This window comes from Mirounga angustirostris, unplaced genomic scaffold (assembly GCF_029215605.1).
Source record: "Mirounga angustirostris isolate CCGP_5_RB_7025 unplaced genomic scaffold, mMirAng1.0.hap1 SCAF_1, whole genome shotgun sequence".
Classification (NCBI taxonomy): Eukaryota; Metazoa; Chordata; class Mammalia; order Carnivora; family Phocidae; genus Mirounga; species Mirounga angustirostris.
This window is the reverse complement of record NW_026991709.1, coordinates 203,002,626-203,026,798: the sequence shown is the minus strand read 5'-3', so window position 1 is coordinate 203,026,798 and position 24,173 is coordinate 203,002,626. Positions and strand designations below refer to the sequence as shown.

The 24,173-nt window shown below is 55.6% G+C and overlaps 1 protein-coding gene across 26 annotated transcripts in view; it reads left to right on the top strand.

Annotated features, from left to right (window-relative positions):
- The first annotated feature begins 4,899 nt into the window (after positions 1-4,899).
- MAST3 (microtubule associated serine/threonine kinase 3) overlaps positions 4,900-24,173 on the top strand; it is a 38,524-nt gene continuing 19,250 nt past the window's right edge. Inside the window, exons 1-10 of one of the 26 annotated variants that reach the window (XM_064597798.1) lie at positions 4,900-4,978; positions 10,784-10,815; positions 21,415-21,503; positions 21,586-21,655; positions 21,836-21,856; positions 22,383-22,497; positions 22,908-23,068; positions 23,250-23,325; positions 23,614-23,823; positions 23,906-24,007. In XM_064597798.1, coding sequence (XP_064453868.1) covers positions 4,940-4,978; positions 10,784-10,815; positions 21,415-21,503; positions 21,586-21,655; positions 21,836-21,856; positions 22,383-22,497; positions 22,908-23,068; positions 23,250-23,325; positions 23,614-23,823; positions 23,906-24,007 — 915 coding nt within the window. In that variant the 5' untranslated portion in view covers positions 4,900-4,939. Of the gene's footprint in view, positions 4,979-10,783; positions 10,816-12,400; positions 13,012-13,311; positions 13,402-16,190; positions 18,944-20,791; positions 21,504-21,582; positions 21,656-21,835; positions 21,857-22,382; positions 22,505-22,907; positions 23,069-23,249; positions 23,326-23,613; positions 23,824-23,905; positions 24,008-24,173 lie in introns of those variants that run through there. The other 25 variants (XM_064597793.1, XM_064597789.1, XM_064597757.1 and 22 more) reach the window with 25 other exon arrangements.

Below are 24,173 nucleotides of genomic sequence, written 5' to 3'. Positions count from 1 at the left end.
AGTCGGTTGAGCATCTGACTCTTGATTTCGGCTCAGTGGTGATCTCGGGGTCGTGGAATCAAGCCCCATGCCCAGCGCTGCGCTGGGCATGGAGTCTTCTTGTCCCTCTCCCTCTGCTCCTCCCACTGCTCTCTCTCTCAGATACATAAATAAATAAAATGTTAAAAAAAAAAAAAAGAATACACAGTAGGTTGGGGCTCCTGGATGGCTCAGTTGATTAAGCATCTGCCTTCTGCTCAGGTCATGATCCCAGGGTCCTGGGATCGAGCCCCATATTGGGCTCCCTGCTCCTCAGGAAGCCTGCTTCTCCCTCCCCCACTCCCCCTGCTTGTGTTCCCTCTCTCTCTATGTCTCTCTCTGTCAAATAAATAAATAAAATCTTTAAAAAAAATACACAGAAGTTTATCAAGAAAATAAACTCTCATATTCATTCAACAATCACACTCCCTGTTGCCCCGTAGAGACATTTGAAGAGGGTTTTGATGGATGCGTAGAAGTTCACAGGAAAAAATTTATTCATTCAGTAAGTGTTCTCTGATATTTCTCAAAGAAAATTTGAAGTGGGTTTTGAAGGATGCATAGGTGTTCACCATGGGAAAATTTCACTCATTGATTCACTCATTCATTCAGTCAGTCAGTAAATGTTCCTGTTACCCATTGAAGGTGTCATCTTGGAAGTTCTATGTAGTTCTCCAGATGGAGCAGGGGCATTTGATACCTCTCTGGTGTCTCCCCCTCCGGCAGTTCCCCATTTGCCTGGTCCAACCACCTCTGGTCCAGGAAACCTGTCTATTCCTGGGATCCCAGCCCAAGTCCTCAAGGAAGACTGATTGGCTGAACTTGAGTTACCTGTCCTCCATGAACCAATCACAGTGGCTGAGGTGGATGAACGTCTCTAGGGGCCCCTGGGTGGTTCAGATAGTTAAGCATCTGCCTTCGGCTCAGGTCATGATCTCTAGGTCCTGGGATCGAGCCCCACGTAGGGCTCCTGGCTCAGCGGGCAGTCTGCTTCTCCCTCTCCCTCTGCCTCCTGCTTGTGTTCCCTCTCTCTCAAATGAATAAATAAAACCTTCAAAAAAAGAATGTCTCTAGGTCACATGTCCACCCCAGTTTGGACTCAAGGAGAACTTTTGGTCAGAACAAACCACAGATGAGCCATTGGTCACTCTAAGGTGTGAGCTTCCCATCGCTTGGGGTAGGCAAGCTACAGCCTGAAGTCCATTTATCAAAGGGTTGCCAGATAGAACATGCCCAATTAAATTAGAGTTTCGGATAAACAACACATAAGTTTTTAGCATATCCGTTTGCCAAAGATTGCATGGGACATATACTGGAAAAGTATTCATTGTTTATCTGAAATTAAACTTAACTGGGTGGCTGCACTAGTTTGCTAGGGTAGCCGCAACAAAGACACTGAGTAGCTTCAATAAGAAATGTATTTCCTGGGGCGCCTGGGTGGCTCAGTTGGTTAAGCGACTGCCTTCGGCTCAGGTCATGGTCCTGGAGTCCTGGGATCGAGTCCCGCATCGGGCTCCCTGCTCGGTTGGGAGTCTGCTTCTCCCTCTGACCCTCCTCCCTCTCCTGCTTTCTGTCTCTCATTCTCTCTCTCTCAAATAAATAAATAAAGTCTTAAAAAAAAAAAAGAAATGTATTTCCTTACAGTTCTGGAGGCTAGGAGTCCGAGATCAAGATGTTGGTAGGTTTGGTTTCTTCTGGGGCTTTCTCCCTGGCTTGCAAATGGCGTCTTCCTATATGTTCACATGATCTTCCTTCTGTGCGGGTCTGTGTCCTCATCTCTTCTTATAAAGACACCATATAATGGACTAGGATCCACCCAAATAACCTCATTTTACCTTACTTACCTCTTTGAAGGTCCTATCTCTGGGCACCTGGGTGGTTCAGTTGGTTAAGCGTCTGCCTTCGGTTCAGGTCACCATCTCAGGGTCCTGGGATCGAGCCCCGCATCGGGCTCCCTGCTCAGCGGGAAGTCTGCTTCTCCTACTCCCTCTGCCCACCACCCACCCCCCGACTCGTGCTCTCTCTCCCAAATAAATACATAAATGCTTCTCCCTCTCCCTCTGCCCCACCCCCTTGTGCTCTCTCTCAAATAAATAAATAAAATATATTTTTTAAAAAACCCATAAAGGCCCTATCTCCAAATATAGCCACATTCTGAAGTACGGATGGTGAGGATTTCAACATACAAGTTTTGGAAGAATGCTACTCAGCCCATGACAGCGGTTGCTTTGGACTGCCCATAACAGTCTGGCAGTTTTTGAAAAAGTCTGAAATAAAGAGTTACCATATGAGCCAGGAATTCTACTCCTAAGTGTAAACCCAAGAGCACTGAAAGCATATGTCCACACAATAACTTGTGTGTGAATGTTCATAGCAGCACTATTCACAATAGCCAAAAAGTGGGAAAACTCAACTGTCCATTAACAGATGAATGAAGAAACAAAATGTGGTCCACCCACACAATGGAATGTTATTCAGCCAGAAAAAAGGAATGAAGCACTGATTCAAGCTATGACATGGATGAACCTTGAAAACGTACTGAGCGAAAGAAGCCAGACACAAAAGGCCACGTGTTGTATGATTCCATGTATATGAAATGTCCAGAACAGACAAACCCATACAGACAGAAAGCAGATTGGTGGTTGCCAGGGGCTGGAGAGGGAGGATGGTGACTGCTCATGGGTAAAGGTTTTCTTTTAGGGTTGATGAAATGTTCTGGGATTAGATAGTGGTGATGAGGGGCACCTGGGTGGCTCAGTTGGTTGAGCGACTGCCTTCGGCTCAGGTCATGATCCTGGAGTCCCGGGATCGAGTCCCACATCGGGCTCCCTGCTCAGTGGGGGGTCTGCCTCTCCCTCTGATCCTCTTCCCTCTCATGCTCTCTGTCTCTCATTCTCTCTCTCTCAAATAAATAAATAAAATCTATAAAAAAAAAAAGATAGTGGTGATGATTACACAACTTTGAGAATATGTTAAAAACCACTGAATGGTATTCTTCTAAGAGGTACACTTTATTTTTATTTATTTTTACTTTTTATTAACATATAATGTATTACTTGTTTCAGGGGTACAGGTCTGTGATTCATCAGTCTTTTTTCTTTTTTTAAAGATTTTATTTATTTATTTATTTGACAGAGAGAGACACAGCGAGAGAGGGAACACAAGCAGGGAGAGTGGGAGAGGGAGAAGCAGGCTTCCCGTGGAGCAGGGAGTCCAACGCGGGGCTGGAACCCAGGACCCTGGGATCATGACCTGAGCCGAAGGCAGATGCTTAACAACTGAGCCACCCAGGTACCCTTGTGATTCATCAGTCTTACACAATTCACAGTGCTCACCATAGCACATACCCTCCCCAGTGTCCATTATCCAGCCACCCCATCCCTCCTCCACTCCAGCAACCCTCAGTTTGTTTCCCGAGATTAAGAGTCTCTTATGGTGTGTCTCCCTCTCTGGATTCGTCTTGTTTCATTTTTCCCTCCCTTCCCCTATGATCCTGTCTTGTTTCTCAAATTCCACATATCAGTGAGATCATATGACAATTGTCTTTCTCTGATTGACTTGTTTAGCTTAGCATAATACCCTCTAGTTCCATCCACGTCGTTGCAAATGGCAAGATTTCATTTTTTGATGGCTGTATAATATTCCATTGTATACTATATACAATAGAATAAAAAGGTACATTTAAAATAAATAAATAAGGGGTGCCTGGGTGGCTCAGTCGTTAAGCGTCTGCCTTCGGCTCAGGTCATGATCCCAGGGTCCTGGGATCGAGCCCCGCATCGGGCTCCCTGCTCCGCGGGAAGCCTGCTTCTCCCTCTCCCACTCCCCCTGCTTGTGTTCCCTCTCTCGCTGTGTCTCTCTCTGTCAAATAAATAAAATCTTTAAAAATAAATTTAAAAAAATAAAAAGATGTATTTTATGGTGTGCAAATTATATGTCAATTTTAAAATGTGTATGCGAAAAACAAGTGTTGTCAGGGTGTCCTGTATGTTTATGTGCTCAATCTGGCCATTGTTATTTGGTAGGAGCCTGTAAGAACCTCAAAGGCAACAGGGCCCTCCCTAGGGTCTCCTCCAGCCTGAGAAGATACTGTAAGGCCTAGGTCCAACAGTGGGGTAGCCAAGGGAACCTGCCACGGCAGAGACAGTGGGAGTCCCAGTGAAAGCGAGAACACGGATGCCGTCTTGGGACTTTGGGCTTTTCCCTGCCTCAGTTTCCCTTTTGCAAAGTGGAGCTGACCAATTATCAACAGATACCTGTGAAAGGTGGTCTTCATGAGGCACTTAGCCAGGTGCCCAGCTGGCTTGGCAAAAGCAGCCATCCTCAAAACAGAAACGGGCAACAACAACAGTGGCCACCTGTTCTTGTAAATAAAGTTTTATTGGGACTAGGGCCAGGATTAGGGTGAAACAAGAGAGGCAGTGTCATGTAAGGGCAGAGTCTGATACTGTCTTTATTTGAAATTGTGATGTTTAGTTCATCACACATCTTTTGCATTAGTTGAGATTCTTTATACTATCGTATTAAAATCTTGTGTCTCTTAATTACTGATATTTGTGGGCTCTCTTAAATTTTGAATGGAATTCACCTCACCCTAGAACCAGCCCTGTTGTGTGCCCTGGGCACATTAATTAACTTCTAGGAGCCTCAGTTTCTTCATCTGCAAAATGGGGATGATAATGTTCTCATCTAGGAGGAGTCATTGAAAAAAAAAAAAGTTTTCATCTTTGCTGGGGGGGTAGGGTGGGGCCTGGAAGGGCGGTCCGGCGATCCAGTGGAGGCGGGGCCCTTCCAGGAGGGTTCCGAGGGGGGCGGGGCCAGGCCACATCAGCTGACCGGCTTGACCAATGGCGCGGGGCGGCGGGGCTTGGCAGGTTGGGGCGGGGCCGGGGGCAGGCCCGGCGGTGCGGACTAGCGGGCCATGGACGAGCCGAGCCTCCTGCGGCGCCGAGGGCTCCAGGTGAGGCCCCTGCGTGGGCGGGCGGAGGGCACAGCAGAGTAGACCTGGCCTGGGTGCCAGGGGCGGGGCTTCGGCGTCCGGAGAAACTGATGAGGAAGGCGGGGCGCGCGCTCCGGTCGCGCCTTCTGCCCACCCGTTTCTCAAAGCGCTTTTTGCCTGGAGGGAAGGGGATATACCCCGTTTGGCATATGGGGAAACTGAGGCTCCAAGCGCTAGCGTGGGAGAAGGGGGCTGAGGGCTGCGCCCCTTCCCACCAGCTGCTCTAATAATAATATGAGCAACAGCAGTCTTTGCGCGCTCACCATATGTTCATCCTTGTATTAATGTTTTTACTAGTGATATATTAATATTAATTAATGTGTATTATTACCTGCCTCGTGCCTTTGCTGAGCCACCGCGCCTCAGCCTCAGATCACCCCTAAGGTGAGCCGGGGAAGGTTGGGGCTGTCCAGGCGCCCATCTGTCAGACAAGGAAACTGAGGCTCGAGTCTGGAAAAGTCACAAACTCGAGGTGGCCCAACAGGGATTCGGTCTGGCGGCCTTAAGTAGCTCTCTGTTGCACAGAGCACTGCCAATAGCTGCGGCAGTTTGGGGGGGAGGGGAGGGCGGGAACCACTTTTGCTTCTCCGGGCCTCAGTTTCCCCATTTGCCGTAAGGGCCCTCCTTTTCTGACCTCTGGCCCTGGATTTGTGTTTGGGAGGCCGAGTTACCAGGAGGTAAGAACAGGGGTGTCAGAATTCGAACCCACGCAGGGGGCCATGTGACCCCGGTGGGCAACTTCTTTGACCTTTCTGGGAATTAAGGTGATCTAGCCAGTTCCCTCTGGGACTTAGACCACACCTTTAAGAAGCTCCCAGGTTGCAGGTCGGGAACCAGAGATGCATCATTTACCCAACAAACACGTATTGAGTGCCTGCTGTGTGCTCGGCAGGGGAGAGGCAGCGGTGTTGACCCTCTGAAACCGCTCCCCTGGATCTCCCAGCCTGTTGGGGCAAACAGACGCCTGAGCAGCGGGGACCCCAGGGAGTGGTCAGCTACAGTGTGGGACGCTCAGGCACACTTGGAGAAGGCGCCTGAACCCAGCGTTGCTGGGTGGCCTTGCAGACGCGGGTGGCGGGGCAGGTGGGGGTGGGTGTATGGGGAAATAGAAGCGTCTAAGGGAAGCTAATCTGAGGGAAGCTAAAACCTAGGAAGGACGGGGTGGGAGGTGGGTCAGGGAGGGCAGGGCCAGAGCTGCAGGGCAGAAACACCCCCACCACCCCACCACCTCTGCTCGGCGTGGCGGGGGGAGGGGGCCGAAAGGGGAAAGTCCGAGGCCAGAGGCAGCCGCGAGGGGCCTGGGCGTAGAGGAGGGGGCGGTGAGGAGTGGGGTGTTGTGGGGGGACAGGCCCCGCCCCGAGCCCCAGTTAGACTCAAGCCCCGCCCGCAGCCTCTTAAAATAGAGAAACTGCCATCGGGTAGGCGAATGGGGGCGCTGCTGACGTCAGGAAGTGGGGGCCTGTTCCGTGGGGGGGAGGCATCCGTATCCTGATGACGAGTCCCATGCTACACAAGGGGAAACTGAGGCTCAGAGAAACGTAGCCACTGTTGAGGTGTCACAGCATGTAGGTGACAGAGTCAGGATTTGAACCCAGACAGGTCTGGCTCCCCCTCCAGACCAGCCCTGCACTAGCAGGCCTTACTCCATGGAGGCAGAGGGACAAGTAGGGACGGCCCAGGTGGGCGAGGGAATTCTGGGCAGAGGGTGCACAGCCTGTGCAAAGGCCCAGAAGCATGTAACTCTATGTGTTATATGGGAAAACTAGAAGCCATTTCTTAGCACTAGAGCTGGGGCTGTGAGAGGGCACCGTCTGCTTCAGGAGCTTCCAGCCCTGATTTTGACGAGCTTAGGCTTCCCCCCTAGGGTGACTGGGAGCTATGGAAAGTGCTGGAGCAGGGGAGGACACAACCAGATCTGAGGGCTTTGAAAGACTCCTCTGGAGCCGGTGGAGGGCAGAGAGGGGGCCAGAAGCTAGGGAGGGGCCCGGAGTGAACGACGAAGTAGGAGACAATGAAAATACATATATATTTTTAGATTTTAAATAAATAAAATAAAATAAAATAAAATGGCAGGCTCTCTGCTCAGCGGGGAGCCTGCCTTTCCCTCTCCCTCTGCCTGCCGCTCCCCCTGCCTGTGCTCTCTCTCTCGCTCTTTCTCAAATAAATAAATAAAATCTAAATATCTTATTTAATTTAGAGAGAGAGCATGAGTGGGGGGAGGAACAGGGGGTGAGGGACAAGCCGACTTCGCACTGGAGCCGGATGCGGGGCTCAATCCCACCACCCAGAGGTGGTGACCTGAGCTAAAATCAAGAGTCAGAAACACTCAACCAACGGAGCCACCCAGGCGCCCCAGACGATGAAAATAATTTTTGAAAATAATAGTATTAGTATAAATAACGGCTCACATTAACGGGCACCTACAAATGCTAACCACTGAACATGCATTTAATTCTCCTAACAGCGCAAGAGATCAGTGCTATCATTAGCCTCCTCTTTCAAAGGGGGAAACTGAGGATCTGAGAGGGAGAGTAAGAGATTTAGAATTCTAGCCAGTCTGGCGCCTGTGGGTATCAAAATGTTGAGGGCCTCGGTTTGGGGCATTCGCTCTACAGTCCCTTAACTGGAGCTCTGTTAATGGGCCCAGGAGAACCCCCACCCCCCGCCAAGCAGGTGGCAGCCTACTGGTCAGAGCCAATCCGATACTCTGGAGGCTAACCCTCGCCAAAGGTCAAAGAGTCAATTCATAAAAGCCTGAGGAAGCGGAGGGGACTCGGGTCAGTTGCTGACTGAGCAGTCCAGGCAACAGCTCTGGGCATGCTGGCCGGTCTGGTTGTGCCAATGTGGGACGCGCAGTTGGCTGTGCGCTGGGAGGTGGTGAACAGGCCCTGGTCTGGCCCTCCGACCACCAGTTTGCCTTGGGCAAGAGCCGGCACCTGGGCCTTCCTGGGTTGGCTTAAGCTCCGTCTTCTGTGCAGTGTTTCTAGGTGCTAGTTCATGCAAACTTATTGCTACAGCTTCTATTCGTATTATTTTATCATTATTTTTTATCATCTCCCGCTTGGACCTTTGCTTCACAAAGGACAGAATTTGAAAACCCCAGGTGCCCAAATCCAGGGGCAGTGAAGGTGGCCAAAGCTTGTGTCTGAACTTTGTCTCTGCTGCTGCTGGAGGGGTTCCCTTGAAGGTCCATCCTGCCTCCTCGTGGCCCACTTCCACTTATTCTCTTCCTCCCAAAGCCCTCAGGCTGGTGCTATGGGGTCCCTGCTGACTTCTCACTCCCTTCACTGCAGCTGCCAACTTCCCATGGGGCTTGGTGCCAACTGGGCTGAGTCCCACCTCCACCCTACAGATTCCCATTAGCCTGACACCCCCCTCTAGGAAGCCTCTTGGCTCCCCCCCCTCCAGCCCCTTCTCTCCCCCCGGGTCCCCACTAATGCCTCCAGTATGGGGGTGTCCATTCCCTGCTCTGTCTTCTCCAGATTGGGGGTTCCTCGGGATGGAGCTGAGGCTTCTGGCTGGAAGGCAGCATTGCCCAGCCCAGCCAAGAACAGAAGAGGATGCCGTAAATATTATCTTTAAAGGGCAGTTCCAAGGGATTGGGCCCCCACCTACCCCAGTCTATGCGGGAGTCACTCCTTGGGGAACAGCCTGCAAAGAGGGGGCTGAAGGCGGAAGCAGATGGCTCTGGGAGCAGAGGGTCCGGGGGCGGTGCCGAGAGAGTTCCATGTGGCCCTAGCTTTCCACAGAGCCTTTGCAGGGGGCTGCCGACATTCCCTCTATTCTCTCTGCCACTTCACATCTTTTTGTATTTTGGAAGCAAATTAAAATTTGTGGTTCAATTGGTGGTAATTATTAACCTCACAAAATTCACTGTCTTGGCTCTGATTTATCGAAGCCTCCCCCAGTGCCAGGCCCTTGGCTTGCTACTGGATTCCTTCCAGGACCTTGTGTCACCAGGAGGCTTTCCAAATGAAGAAACTGAGGCACAGAGGTGTGAGATTGCTTGGCGGGGGTCACACAGCTCAGATGAGGGGGCGCTTGCCTGGGAACCCAGGACTGCCGGGCTTTGGAAGGAAATGGTTGGGATGGTGGGAGGGGTGCAGCAAGTAGCCCTGGGCTCAGATTCCAACTCCTCACTCTTTCACAGGTTAGAGGAGAGGGGTAAGCAGGCATAAGATCCCAAAACAACTGGAGGGGGCTGAAGGAGGCCTTAATGGTGGCGGTAGTTCCTGGGACTATGATCACTTGCCCTGAATGATAGTGAGCTCTCAGTCCCCAGAGGTATTCATTCAGGCAGACAGAAACATCTCAGGATGGCAGGTCCACCTCTTCCCATCTTGAACAGCTCGGTTTTGTTTTGTGGGCTCAAGGTAGCTGGGGTCAAGCCTCGGGGTGACACCCCAATCCTGTGGACCCTCCTCCCCTTCCCCAGCTGGGGGACCCAGCCAACCTCTCCCAGCCCCATCCTGTGGGGGGCAGCTTCCGGCCCTCTCGAATTGGCTGCGGAGGCCGATGACGTCAGTGGTTGCCATGGTGAACGCCCCGCTCTGGATGTGGGCAGCCCAGAGCCCACCTAGGTAAAAATAGTCCTGTGTCCTCGACGCGACCGCCCTGGCGTGTGTGTGTGTTGGGGCGGGGGGTGAGGGGAGGAGGGATGTCCAGAGACCTGGATTCCCCACCTTCTCTCTGCCAAGAGACATGGGCAGCTGGCTTCCCTCTGCGCCTCAGTTTCCCAGCCTGTAAAATGGCCCCTGCTCCTGGTCTGTAGTAGGCGACTCAGTAAATGTAAAATATATCAGGTATTATGATAGTCCGCCTAGGCCTTGGCTGAGCTCAACAATAACACAGCAACACACAAAAGCAACAGTAATACTAACTGATCATTATTACCCTGGACCCCTCCTGGATCATTATTACCCTGGACCCCTCCACATTATAGATGGGAAAATCAAAGCACAGATAGTACAAGTTACTTGCTTAAGGTCCCACAGCTAGGAAGGAATAGATAATAAGTAGATCTGGACCCAGGTCTGAGTATCCCCAGATTCTAAACTGGTGCTACACGGCCTTCTGAGAATTTAAAAACCTTCTTGGGTGAGCCACATTTGAGCATGGACTCTGGGGTCACCGTGGACCCCAAGTGCAGGACTTTTTGCCCTGGTGAGGACACCCAGGGTTGATGCAAGTCAGCTTTTGAGCTCTAAAAGGGTCTTCAATAGGGAGTCACGGGTCAGGGCCCCCACCCTCCACTGGCTCCCAGGACACAGATCTGCATAGGTGCGGGGGGGAATGGCTTTCAGATCTGGGAGGGGGCAGGGTGAGGATGAGTCAAGAGTTTTCCTTTCCTCAATAGATTGTTAGTATTTAGCCACTATTGACATACTTCCTTATAAATATAACTAATTTGTTATTTAAAATAATGAAGCTCTTTTTAGTGCAAGTAGGGTATGAGCTGGGCAGGGAGGTGACTGGGAGTCTGGGAGGGCTTCCAGGAGGAAGGGATGCCTGAGCTGAGGGATGATGTGCAATTAACTAGCACCAGTGGGGAGGGAAGGCAGTCCTGGCAGAACACACAGCTGGTGCAAAGGCTCTGAGGCAGGGCAGAGCCCAATGTGTGGGGCAGCAGAAAGGAGGCATTGTCTGGAGCTGGGTGATCAAGGGGCCAACGGGGTGGCGGCGGGGGGCGGGGGAGAGGTGAATGGAGGGCCAAGGATGTGAAGGGCTTGTCTCCTCGGGAATGACCCCTGTTTCCTCTCATTGCAGAAGGAGCTGAGCCTACCACGCCGGGGACGTGGGTGAGTTCATCTAAGGCCAGTGGGCTGGGCCGGGCCCTGTGGTCCTGGGCACAGATTTTTCAGCAGCAGCCTCCAAACTGTGAATTTATTTAATAATTATAACAAAGCTTCTCACCTTGATCCTTTCCCAGTGTTTACAAAATGCTTCAGAAGTGCTTCACTTGGCTCTCACAAGCTGGGAAGCCCACTGCCAGTTTGCAATTGAGGAAACAGAAGTGCAGTAGGGTTGTACCACTGACACAAGGGCATCCAGCCTGGAAAAGAGAAAACTGTCTCGCATCTAGAGCCCAAACTATAGAATTCCAGCCAAGTATCCTGGAACCAGCTTGCATGCCTCCCATGATGGGGCGCTCACTCTTGGGGAACACAGGTATAAAAGTGTATCCTTCAGGGTCTCATTAGCGTTTGTCTGTAGGTTGGCATTTTTGGATCCCAAAAGCTCACGGAATATTTTGGTCAGTGCCTTTGCTGGTTTACCGATGGGAAATCAAAGCCCAGGACAGGGAGGGGTTTGCCTTGTGCTGGTGGTCTAGAGGTGTGTGAGTGCAGACACCCCCTCTTTGGGGGCTGTGTTGGCCTGAGGGGTGGGAATTCTTTTGCCCCGCAGTGAAATCACCCACTTAACAAACTTTTTTTGAGTGCCTACCGTGTGCCGGGCCCTGTTCCAGGCACGGGGGACCCAGAGACGGGGTCCAATGCTGGACCCTGTCCATGAGCTCACACTCTCTTGGGAAGAGTGATGGTGAAGTGATATTATGCAGGGGAGAAATTAAACAGAGACAGACAGAGGGGCTAGGGGGCAGCTTTAGCCCTGAAGATGTGGGGCCTCTTGGAGGAGGTGACATTTGAGCCTAGATCTGGAAAAGGAGGCAGAGGCAAGGGGGAAAATCCGAGGGGAACGGCCTTCCAGCTAGAGGGAAGAGCATGGGCAAAGGTCCTGGGGTGCAAACCAGCTTGGCATTGGAAGAACACCATGGAGACAGGGGTAGCACAGGGGAATGAAGAGAGCACAGGGGAGGTAGAGGGAGAGGAGAAGGGGGAGGTCCTGGGGGTTGGATGAGAGTTTGAAATCTGATGGTGGGGATGGGGTCAGACTGGCCCCCAAGCCCAGACCATCTGTTCTCGTTGGACTGGGGATAGTGCAGCTGGTGGGGAGGAGCCTGAGGGGCCCAGTAGGGGCAGGGCTCCGACATTGACCAGAAGGCGGGCACTGTCCCTGGCCTTTGCCCAGGCTGGGGGCGGGGTGGTGGACATGAAAAAGTCAGAACCATGGAGGGCAAAGTCCTGGGCTACGGGGCAGGACGAGGACAGAGACTCCCTGAGGGTTGTCTACTCTCTGCTACCTGCCGTGTTCCTGACTGGGTCCAAGTGGGGTGTCAAGGGGGCCATAGCCAGACACAAACAACCCCGGACTCTTGGGACCTGCGCTGGGCAAAAGCGAGGGTGGGACTCGGGGAGCCATGGGTCGTTGTTTAGGGATGGCTCCGCGAAAAAGGGGCCCGTGGGACTGAACTCGGATGTGGGTGAGGCGGACGACGCTCCTGACAGAGGGAACCCGGTGAAGCAAAGACCTGGAGGCGTGGACCCGGCCTCTGGTGTGCGCCGGGATGCTGAGACCGCCGCGAGGGGCCCCGAACGCCGCGCTGAGCTGCTAGGGGTGGGAGAACAGGGGCAGGACGCGCTCAGATCCCGGGTGCGAGAGACCCCTCCCCGGGGGCGGGGCGAGGGCAGAGACCCGGCCACAGCCGGGAAGGGGCGGGGCCAGACGATGGAGCAATATTGCCAATCTGGGAGACAGTGACCGCCCTTCCTCTCCGGCCGCGCAGCCCGGGGGCTCGAGACCCGGCAGCCTTGGCGTCGCTCTCCGGGAGGGGGTGGCACCCGCGACTCCAGCCTCGCGCAACCCGACTTTTCCTGCTGGGCTGGGCCTGCGCGCAGATGCGGGGCTCCGAGCCCCGCCCCGAGGAGGAGAGAGCCCGCCCCCCGCGCCCCCAGCGGCCCAGCCTCAGCGCCGCGTCGGTCGCGCCCGCCAGGCGTGCTGTCCCCACGTCCGCGTCTGTGGGTCTGTCCGATCGCACCACGATCGGGGTTCGGGGGCCACAAGGGGGGTTTTGGCACCCGGCCGCATAGACGCAGCCCCGGCCTCGGCATGAAGTCTCGCAGGGACAAGCTGCACATCCCGGCGCTGACCCTCGAGTGAGTCCTTGTCGGAGAAGGGGGGAAATAGGGTGGGGGGAGAGAAGCAGACGGACAACCACCCTTCCCCCGCGTCTCTGTTTAAGTCGCCCAGAGTCGCACCGCCGCCTCCGGGGAGCCCTCCAGGGTGCCCTCCGGGGTCATCGGTCAGGCCCCGCCCTCTCGGCCTGTGAGAGACCCAGAATTCCTGGCCTTGGGGCCCCTTCTCCCTGAGGGAACTTAAGTCCTGGTCCCTCTCCGGATTTGGCCACACGCAGGGGCCACCACCAGGTTCACCGTCCCTGGCCTCTTTCTTTGCAGTCTGTCTCCGAGCAGCCAGAGCCCATCTTTGCTGAGCCCCAGCAGCCCCTGCAGCCCCTGCAGCCCCTCGTTGGGCCTGCACCCCTGGAGGTAAGTGACAGCACATGGGGGCGGGGCTTGGACATTGCCCTGGCACCCCAGAGCCTTGGAAGCCGCCTAGACCCAGCCTCCTCACCAAGGTACTGTGTGTTGGTGACATCACCTCCCTGGGCCTCAGTTTACCCCTCCATAAAATGAAACTGCTGTGCACACTAGGACCTTGAAAGGGAAATTCCATTTTCAGCCCTAGCCAACAGGTCCTCCATCCGACAGGTGGCCAAGGTGAGGCCAGAACTTGGGATGTTGCCCAAGGACATCCCTGAGACAGGTGCTGGGTTCCCAGGCTGCTCTGGGCCCTCCCTACTGAATCAGCTAGGACCTCAGGGGCCTTTCCCACACCCAGCTCAGCTGGTTGGAAAGCTTCTCCCTCTGAATGTACACACACACACACACACACACACACCAGGGCTGACAGTTCACCATGACAGCCCGATGCACTGAACCGGGCAAAGTGCCGTAGGGAGGAAGAGCCAGCCTGACTGGGTGCCAGGTCTGTACCAGATACCTTCTGTTTCCTCCACAACCCCGGGAGGGAGGTGCCCTTCCTGACCCCATTTCTCAGCTGGGGAAACCGAGGCTCAGAGAGGAGACACCAGTTCTCCTGGTTCAGTACATCTGGGGACTAAGTATCAGGGCCAGCATGGCTACCAGCGTCTACTGAGGGTTTGAGCCGCCCTCCGTGCCTGGCCCATCACAGGGTCTCACCCCCCATACAGGAGGGACTATCAGGATTATCACGGGCTCTTTGCACGGCTTGGGAAAAGTTCAGGGAGGCGACGGAGGTGTGAGTCAGTGATGTCTAGAATTCCAGGGCCCATTAATCATTTATACCTTAGTATGAATGAGCTGCTTAGATTCTTTCCACAGACCTTTAATGGGGAGAAGAGAGAACAATTTGGCGCCCACACTGGGTGCTGGGTAACAGATAGTTACCTTCATTAAGTGGGCACCTACTGCAAGCCAGGTGCTAAGGGCATAGCTGTGAACAAGACGGACATAGCCCCTCCTTCAAGGGGCTCTCAGTCAGCTCTCAGGAGGTGGGCAATAAAGAAGTGAGTGGACAAATAGGATACATTCAGATGGTGACCTCTTGGGGGAGGTGGTGTTTTATTTTATTTTATTTTATTTTAAGATTTTATTTATTTATTTGACAGAGCACAAGCAGGGGGAGCTGGAGAGGGAGAAGCAGACTCTCCGCTGAGCAGGGACCCTGATGCGGGGCTCGATCCCAAGACTCTGGGATCATGACCTGAGCTGAAGGCAGACGCTTAATGACTAAGCCACCCAGCCGCCCCCAAGATTTTTTTTTTTTTAAAGATTTTATTTATTTGAGAGAGAGAGACAGAAATAGTGACAGAGAGCCTGAGTGGGGAGGAGAGGGAGAAGCAGACTCCCCGCCGAGCAGGGAGCCCGTTGGGGGGCTCGACCCCAGGACCCCGGGACCACGACCCGAGCCAAAGGCAGGCATTAACCAACTGAGCCACCCAGGTGCCCCAGGACCAAGATTTTTAAAGCCTCTGTGGCTGCTTTGGGGAAAGAAAGGTCTGCTGGGGGCAGGTGACAGTAATGGAGGTGGCAGAGTCAGGGAGGTGGCTAGGACAATATCTGGGTAGGAGATGGTGGGGGCTGGACCAGGTCGGGGTGTCCAGTGGGAGGAAGGGGCTGCTCTACCCCCTTTTTAGGAGAGGAGGAAACTCAGGACTTAAGAGTATGTTGTCCAGGGGCACCCTGGGAGAGAGTATCAGGCCAAATCTGACACTGACTCCTTGGCCCCTACCACCTCCTTGGCCTCTACCCTCCTGAGAGTTACCGGATGAGGGGAGGGACCTGTTGTGAACAGCTGAGCTAGTTTTAACCAGGAGCAAATGGAGGCAGAGTGTTTGGTGCTCTGAGCAGAAAAGCCTCCTCACCCACCACCAGAGGGCAGCAGAACCACATCACTTTGGGCCAGCCAAGGAAATGGGTCCCTGCCTCCCCTGCCCCAAGCACCCTAGGAATAAGCCCACATTTGTTCCCTCAGCCTCTGAGGCCCCGTGAGTCTGGCCCCTGTGACCCCCCTACCTCCTCCCTGTCTATCTCCCCATCTGGCTCACGCTCCTCTAGCCATGAGACTTCCTGGGCTGCCAGAACACAAGCTGGTCCAATCTCAGGGCCTTTGCACGTGCTGCCCCTCAGCCCAGAGCTCCATTGCCTCCTTTTCCTCCTTTCTTCATTTGTCAAGTCTCTATCAAGCCCCCAGATAGGAAACTTTTCCAAACCACAGCCCCCCATTCAGGGTCTCCCAAGCCCCAATTACATCCATTACGCCTGTCCATTTCCCTCATGGACACTGCATCATGGAAGTGATTTCCATGTTTTCTTATGTGATTATTGGGTTGTTTTTCTCACCCAGAGGCTTGGGAGCCTCTTGAGGACCAGACCTGGATCTGTCCTCTATCCTAGGGCAGGGCTTGGTATACAGCAGATGCTCAGTTAATGCTTGTGGCATGGACACATGGGAAGTAGGTAGGAGGGCTCTGCCGGTGGTGGGGGTGGGGGTGGTGGGTGGGAGGTAACTGAGGAAGGCCACGAGTTTGGCCCTCTCTGACAAGGTCACAACAAAAGGCATTGTCAGAAGCCTGTTCCCTCTAAGGCCTTGAATGCCAAAGAGAGGAATAATTTGCATTTTTCTCTCCAGGGTACTAAAAACCATATAGCGGTTGGGGCTGGGAGGGGTGCGGACAGTACATGGGCAGGTGGGAAGGGCGGGGCTGGTCAGACCAAGAAAGGGTTGGGGGTCGGGTTCTGTATGCTCACTGTGGCTTTGCCATTTACACAGTCATCAGCACCAGCAGAGGGGGGCAGATCCTGAGTCGCAGACAGGGTTAGGATCTGAGCCCTCGGAGAGGGATTCACCCAGAAGTGTGGTTTTGCTGTAAAAGCAGTGAGGAGCCATGGAGGGTGTGTGAGCCGGGGAGAGACAGGATGTGGTGGGCAGTGGGCTGGTGCCAGAGATCAGTGGCTCAGCCTTTCATGGGAGGCCTTTGCCGTGGCCACAGGCACTCTGGATTGTCAGCTGCAGCCCTGTTCTGCAGAGGAGGAAACCGAGGCCAGATGGGCGTGGGAGAAGTGGCTGCTGGGGATGCCAGAGCAGTGGGCGTAATGCGGGGCATGTAGGCAGTGCAGGGTGCGGCCACAGCTGGGATTGAGCAGGGTAGTTCCTTTCCTGACTGCGCAGCAGTGTGTCCCTGGCACACGTGGTGGGGAGGGTTCGTGGGCACAGCATGTCAGCATAGGGTGACACGAGACCATGACTCTGTCCCTCCCTGGGTCCCCAGACCTGTGGGATCTTGCATTCCCTGCACGCAGGAGGCCCTGTCCCTGGCCTGTGGCTCAGATGGAATACCTAAGGGTCAGAAGTGACCGCTTCCCTCCTCCCTTCCACATCTGGCCCCTCGGCAGGGCCCATCCATTGGCCTCAAAACAAGTCCAGAATCTACCCACTTCTCTCCACAGCTTCACCCTGGTCCAGGCCTCAGTGTCCCCCCCCCCCCCCAGACCCTGTCACAACGTCTCACTAGCTTCCTGCCATCTGTATTCCTGCCCCTGATAGCTCCTGTTCCCCATGGCAGACATGGAGGTGGGGGAGCTGACAAACAGTTCAGATCACACTCCTCCCCTGCTCACACATCCTCCATGGCTCCCCATTGCTTCCACTGTACAATTGCATTCCTCTTGCAATGCACAAGGCTTACATGGTAAGCCCTGCTGGCATCTTCCCCTCAGTCCTGTCTCAGGGCCTTTGCCCAAGCTGTGCCCTCTGCCTGGAACACTGTTTCCATGGCTGGCTCCTCTTCCTTCTCAATGTCTCGGCTGGCTATAGCGTCACTTCCTCAGAGAGGCCTCCGGGCTAAGGTCATCCTTTGCCATTGTTGCCTCTTTCCTTTCCTTCCTTGACTTCAGGGTTCGAAATTACCTCGATCATTTCATTGTGTCCAGTTTCCTCTCTGCCTCTTCAACCAGACTTGGGGCCTCTGAGGACAGGGTCCTCAGGGTTTAGCACAAGGTCAGGCACACAGTAGGTACTCATGTTGAGTGAGTGAATGACCAGATATGGGTGTTTGAGACCCAGGCCTGGGGGACCTGGAGATGGAGAGCATTCTGGGGGACACACCCAGGAGATACCTGAGAGTGACACTGGCCATGAAGATAGGGTGGGGAGTCTCTTGAGAGATCCGAGAAGCAAACTTGTGGCAAGAGGGTTGGGGAGAGTTAGGGTTACACACCAGGCAGGAGCACCTCTCTATGCCTTCTCTACTCAGATGTGGGATCTGGGCTTCAGCGTCAGGCCTCTTGGGTTGGTTCCCGAAGTGTCATGTGGCCTGGGAAGGGGCCACCATTAGGGTGACACTATCCCTGCCTTCTGGGACTGTCATGAGAGGAAGAAGCATTAATTCACTGCCTACTGTGTGAGGCAGTCCTATTTCTATGGTGAGCAGGTACTGTACGCCCAGCACTTTTGGTGCCTCTGATTTGATTCCATTTTCATGAAGGGACATCTCTAGATGGAGAAGCAGAGGCCTGGAAGTTAGCCTGACACTAACATTTATCAAACATGTATCAGGCACTGTGGGTGCCACCTTGCAACCCGGTTCCCCTCCCATCTTACAATTGAGAAGACAGGCGTGAGAAGTTAAATTAGGTGTCCGCAGAGTCCTGACTGTAGCCAGGCTGATGGCCTTTCCATCACACAGACAGGCAGAGCATGTCAGATGCTCTGACTCAGTTTGCTAAACATGCTCTTTCTGGCAGTCTAGTGCTGGGAGATGCTGGGACCCTTGGGAAGACAGAGCCAGACACAAGAAAAGGCTCCCTGGGAGAGGGGACCCTGGATTTTGCCAGGCAGGAAGGACGTTCCGAGGAGTGGAGCCAGCGTGGGCGCGGTAGCATGAGCCAGGCCAGGCCGTTGGATAGTTCTCAAGTGCCCCACTCAGAATGGGTTAGCGCGGGGGGGACAGAGGGAAAAGGGGACGTGAACAGATTTACATTTCCAGGGAAAGGGGCCAAGTTCCACGGCCTAACCTACGAGGCGCCAACGCCCCGCCCCCGCTGCTAGCAGCCCTGGCAACGCCCCGCCCCTCCGCCCGCGGCCCTGGCAACGCCCAGCCCACTAGGCAGCACGCGGGTCCGCCAGCCTCGCTTCCGCGTCGCTCGCCCCGCCCCGAAGGGCCCCGCCCCCGAAAGGCCCCGCCCCCGCGCTCGCCTGGGCGGGGTTCCCGGCCGCGCTCTGGGGCGCGCGCTTCCTCCTCGCCCCCTACCCCCAGCCCCGCGGCGCGCACCCTCTGCCCCGCTCCGCGGGGCTCCCGGGGCCAATCCGGCCGCGGAGGTTCGCGCCCCGCCGCCGCCGGCTGCGCCCCCGCGCCTCCTGGGTCTCGGGCGGCGGCGGCGGCACAAAGAGAAGCAGCATGTCCGACCCCAGCTACTGGACGGCGGTGGCTGCGCCGGGCCACCGGAGCCGCCTTGCCAAGGGCGCGCTGCTGCAGCGCTCCAAGAGGTAGGGGGCACCGTGCGGGCAAAGGCGCGGCGGCCGGCCAAGCAAACACGAGTTGCCAGAAGTATACCCCGGCGGCGTGGCGAGGGCCGCTGTGTGTGGCGGTTGGGGGAAGAGGGTGGACGCTTTGGGATCAAGGTATTCGCTAGGGGCCCAGACACCCTCCTTTCGCCCTGTTACCCGGAGTTGGATGTCTGCCTGCCAGGGTCGCAGCTAGGGTGGTGACACAGGAAGCAAGGAGTTGGGACCGAGTCAGAATTCGAACCCGGGTCTCTAGGCCTGGGCAGACCTGGGGAGGATCTTCTTGGAAAAACTGAAGCTAGTCTGTCCCCGGGGCCCCGTCAGCGGAAATATTGTTTCAGAAGCAGATATTTGCTGCACGAGGCTGGCGTGCAGGTGGCGTGGCAGGAGTGGGTAAATCGGGAAAAATACTGGGTTTAACCACAGCAAAGCCTGGCCTGTCTTGGAGTCTCTGTTTCCCTTTCTGAAAAGCAAAGGCCAAGTAAGGGCTGTGGACTTTACAGGACTTGGGTCCAAATTCCAGCTCAGCCACTGCCTGGCTGTGTGACCTCAGGCAGTTCCTTAACCTCTCTGTTCTCTTTGGGGCATTCGTAGAGGGGAGCACAGGCAAAGGCGGGGCAGGGACAGCAGCTGCTAAAGGACCCCAAATACTAGGTTCAGGGCTTAGACTCTTCTCCCGGGTCCTGTGGAGTTACAGAGGTCTTAGGGGCACCTCAGGGATCAGGTGGGGGCAGCTGGCCTCAGGCCAGTGTTTCCTGCCATATTCTCACTCTGTGTTGTCCCACATGGGTGTTTATTGAATGGCCAGGCAGCTTCTCAGGGTCGTGGGCCTTCTCCAGGGAGGGCTGAGCAAATAGTGGACACTTGACCGATGCTCGCAAGTGAACAAATGACGCCCAGGTTCCCCTCTGAGACCTCAGATATGGCTGTGTTTTCAAGAAGGCCCCACCTGAGCACAAGAGGGAGGTGGGCCAAGTATTTCCCCAAGGCTGCTGCTGTGACAAATGGTGCAGCGTGGGGCTGAGGACCCAGATGAGAGCTGGGAGAGGATGTGGGACTGGCGGCTATATGGGGGGCGGGGGGTTGTTGGCAGGAAGTTTTGCAGGAACCTGTGGGTTTCACTTTTGCTTCTGCACATCAGACGAACAGGACAGTTCCCTGCGGCTGTTGACATCTGTGGCCTCAGTTTCCTAGGCTGGGAAATGGGTGCAGGTGGTCTCTCCCACCTCCGGGGCTGTTGGGATGGGCAAACGGTGACTGACTTCACTGGGGAGGCATTGCCTGCCCTCCCGCTGTGCGTCCTAGGCCCTGCAGGAGTTGTGGGGAGAGAGACGACACTGTACATGCCCACTGCAGTCTACCCAGTGCTGGGCCCAAAGCTGAACACTGTGTATGTAGTTCATCAAATCTTCCCAGCACCTTGCAAGGTATACAGATGGGGAAACTGAGGCTCAGAAGGGCAGCTGCACCTGGAGCCGTGGACAGGCTGGATGTCTTGTTGCCTCGGTCGGTTGCTGACCATGCTGTCCCGTGCCTTAGCCTGCACTGTGCCTTCTGCCTGGGACACCATTCCTGGCCGTGAGGCCCTGAGATTTCATCTCTTCCTCCCTGAGCCACTGAGCTGCGTTGGCGGCTCAGAGTATGTGGGCTGATGCTCTTGTCGAGAGCAGGCAGAGCTGTTGCTGGGCGACCGCACCAGGGAGGGAGGGAAGACGGGGTTGCTCTCAATTTCCCTCTGCCAGGGTGGGGGGTTGGGGCTGGGGCACAGGTGGGAGAGGCTGGGCCAGGGTGGGGGTGGCCTGGGTTGGGGGGGCGGTCTGGAAGAAGGGAACTGGGATGGAGGGAGGGAAATGCCTGGGCAAAAGTTAAGTCGGATGGGACCTAGCTGCAAGATGCTGACTTGAGGGTTTTTAAGGGTCATGTTGGCATTTTGGGGGGATCCGGCGGAGGAGGGTTGCCAAGACATTTGGGGCCATGGGCCTGGGAAAGGTTGCATGGGATGGAGTGGGGACCTGCCTCAATTCCCAGTGGGCTCCAGGGTCTTCTCCACCCTTGGCCTTATTTGTCAGTGCTCCTGGCAGTGGGCACGGTATAGGCAAAGGTGTGGGGGTGGGATCGTGAACACAGAAGCGTGAGAAGGTGAGCCAGGAGCTCCTGGACATGGGCAGGGTCCATCAGGAGGCCGGAAGTGCCTGGTGCCATCACCAATAATAACCACCGTAATCTTAATAATAGGTAATATTTGTCAAAAATGGCTATCCCAGGCCTCAAAGGCTGAGCTTGGGGCCGGGTGGGCATCCAGCTGGGGCCAGAGTGGCAGTGGTCACACCTAGCTTCTCGTCCTGCCCCAAAGCCGTATGTGTGGCCATATGTGTGCTCTGGCCTGGGCACGTGGTCCTCTGAGCCCGGAGGTCTGGGCCAGCGCCTGACTCCGTCCCCGCCTCTCCCGACAGCTGCCGCAGTGGGAACCGCAAAAGCCTCGTGGTAGGAACGCCCTCACCGACCCTTTCCCGGCCCCTGTCTCCGCTCTCCGTCCCCACAGGTGAGTGCGGGAACAAGCATGCAGGGGCGGCGTCCTGTCTTTACCCCCTCTGACTCAGTGTCCCCCGCCTCCTCCCCAGCAGGCAACAGCCCCCTGGATAGTCCTCGGAACTTCTCAGCCGCGTCTGCTGTGAACTTCCCCTTTGCCCGAAGGTGAGTGGTCACTGGCTTTGAGGGATGGTGTTAGCACAGCTGGTGAGGGGACAGGCAGGGGCATGTGCTTGGTGGCTGGGCCTGCCTCCTCATTCACTTTTTCACCTTCCCTATCCCCTGCCCCGTGGTGGTCTCTCCCTCTGGCTTCTGCCCCTGGCAAACATGCACGGCCTTCTGCAGCCACATCCCGCGCGTGGACAGGTAATTTCAGGGAGCCCTTGGGGAGGAGGAGGGCACGCCTTTCAGTCTAAAAACTATTAACTCACTAAAAGTCATGAATTCACTTAATAACAGCTGGTGAAGGACCTGTTGTGTATCGGGACGCTTAAATGTCACTCATTCACTCCGTAACATTTATTCAGTACTTACCATGGGCCATACCCTATGCTGGGGGCCGAGGAAGGGGAAGCTGGACTCTGGCCTTTGGGGAGTCCTCAATCTGGTGGGGGTGATCAGCATGTATCCCAGCAGCTGCAACTCAGAGAAGTCGGAGTTTGATGGGGTATGCATTGGCAGCTGGGTCAGGGAGGACTTCCCAGAGGAGATGTCTGAAGGATGAGGAGAAAACACATAGCAGACTTGTTCACCTTGAATCTCTGTTCTCAGCCTTTTCAGAAGATTCTTCCTCCAACGGGGCCAGAATCTGCCAGCCATGGTATCTGTCTTTAGTCCCCACAAACCCTGGGGGCCGTGCCTTCCTTCCAACTATTCTGGTTCTCCTCTCTAGGGCTGACGGCAGAAGATGGTCCCTTGCATCCCTCCCATCTTCTGGCTATGGAACCAACACGCCCAGCTCCACCGTCTCGGTACCCACAGTCCCACCTTGGCCAGCAGACAGGCGGGTGCGAGGTGGGGCGGGACACGTCTTTGGTTTTTATCAAGGTGTTGGATAGTTGTCCAGTCAGCCAACATCCTGGCTGCCCCCTTTGTGCCCCATTCTGGGCAATGTATGGGTCCCTGAAAAGACCCAGCTTCAGTCCCAAGGAGCCCCCAGTCTGGAGGACACAGACATCCTTGTCCCACGGGGTTAGTGCCTGGCCAGAGGGAGTCTTGGGGTTGCCTAGGGTGCAGGCAGGGAGGCTTGCTGGAGGAGGGGGCATCAGAGCTAGGGTTTTGAGGGATGCATAGGAGCCAGGCAGGAGCGTATTACCATCCAGTGACCAGCAGGCAGCCTAGGCCTCGACAGGTAATGCTGGGGTTCTGGCTTTGGCGCTGACTGTGAACTCGTGGCCCTGATACCCCCTCCTGCCAGTCAAGCTCATCCTCCCGGGAGCGCCTCCACCAGCTTCCTTTCCAACCGACGCCGGATGAACTATGCTTCCTGTCCAAGCATTTCCGCAGCTCAGAGAGCGTGGCTGACGAGGAGGGCGGCAACCGCTCACCCCACCTTCGCCCCCGTTCCCGCAGCCTCAGGTGGGTCTTGACCTCTGACCCCAGCCCCTCCCTGGGCCGGCTTTGGGGCCCACATTGTGGCTCTTCCTCTATGTCTGTCCCTGACCCTGTCCAAGCCTGGCCTCTGATCCTTGACCCTCCCCTGGACTGGGTCTCTGGTTCCATGTCACAAGCTGACTGTGTGTCGTCCACCCGCCCGCAGCCCAGGACGCACAACAGGGACCTTCGACAATGAAATCGTCATGATGAATCATGTGTACCGGGAGAGGTTCCCCAAGGTGGGCAGTGCCGATGGCTGGACCAGCCCTAACTCCCCTCCATGTTGTTGTCCCTCCGTGGCATTCTGTCTTCTTGGCTCTATATCCCCCTCTGTCCCATTTCTGTCTGTCCCTATCTCTCTGTCTCAAACCACCGCCCCCCCCAACCTAGGCATATTGCTTCTCCCCTCCCCCCAGTTCTCTGACCCCATCGCCACGTCTTTCCCTGCAGCTGTGTCTCTTGCCCCCATCTGTGTGTTGCTCCCCAGCCCCCTCCAATGACCAGGTTGCCCCGTCCACCCTGCCCAGGCTACGGCACAGATGGAAGGCCGTCTGCAGGAGTTCCTGGCTGCGTTTGCGCCCGGTGCCCGGCTGGCACTGGCCGATGGCGTCCTGGGCTTCATCCACCACCAGATCATCGAGCTGGCCCGCGACTGCCTGGCCAAGTCTGGAGAGGCGCTCGTCACCTCCCGTTACTTCCTGGAGATGCAGGAGAAGCTGGAGAGGCTGCTGCAAGATGTGCGTGGGAGTGGGGGAGGTGTAGGGGTCCCCGGGCAGGCCAGGGCCCAGGACCTGCAAGTGACACTAGCACTGCCCCCAGGCCCACGAGCGCTCGGACAGTGAGGAGGTCGGCTTCATCGTCCAGCTTGTCCGGAAGCTGCTCATCATCATCTCGAGGCCAGCGAGGCTCCTTGAGTGCCTGGTGAGTCTCCGCACACGGCCGGGTGACGGTCCTGCCAAGGTACAGGAGACAGTGCCCCTGGGGTAGAGGTTTGAGAGGCACACAGGGCACCTCCAGGCTGGGCTGGGCTTCTTTCCCCAGGGAAGGGTCAGGCGCTGAGACTCGGGGGGGAGAGCTGGAGCCTCCC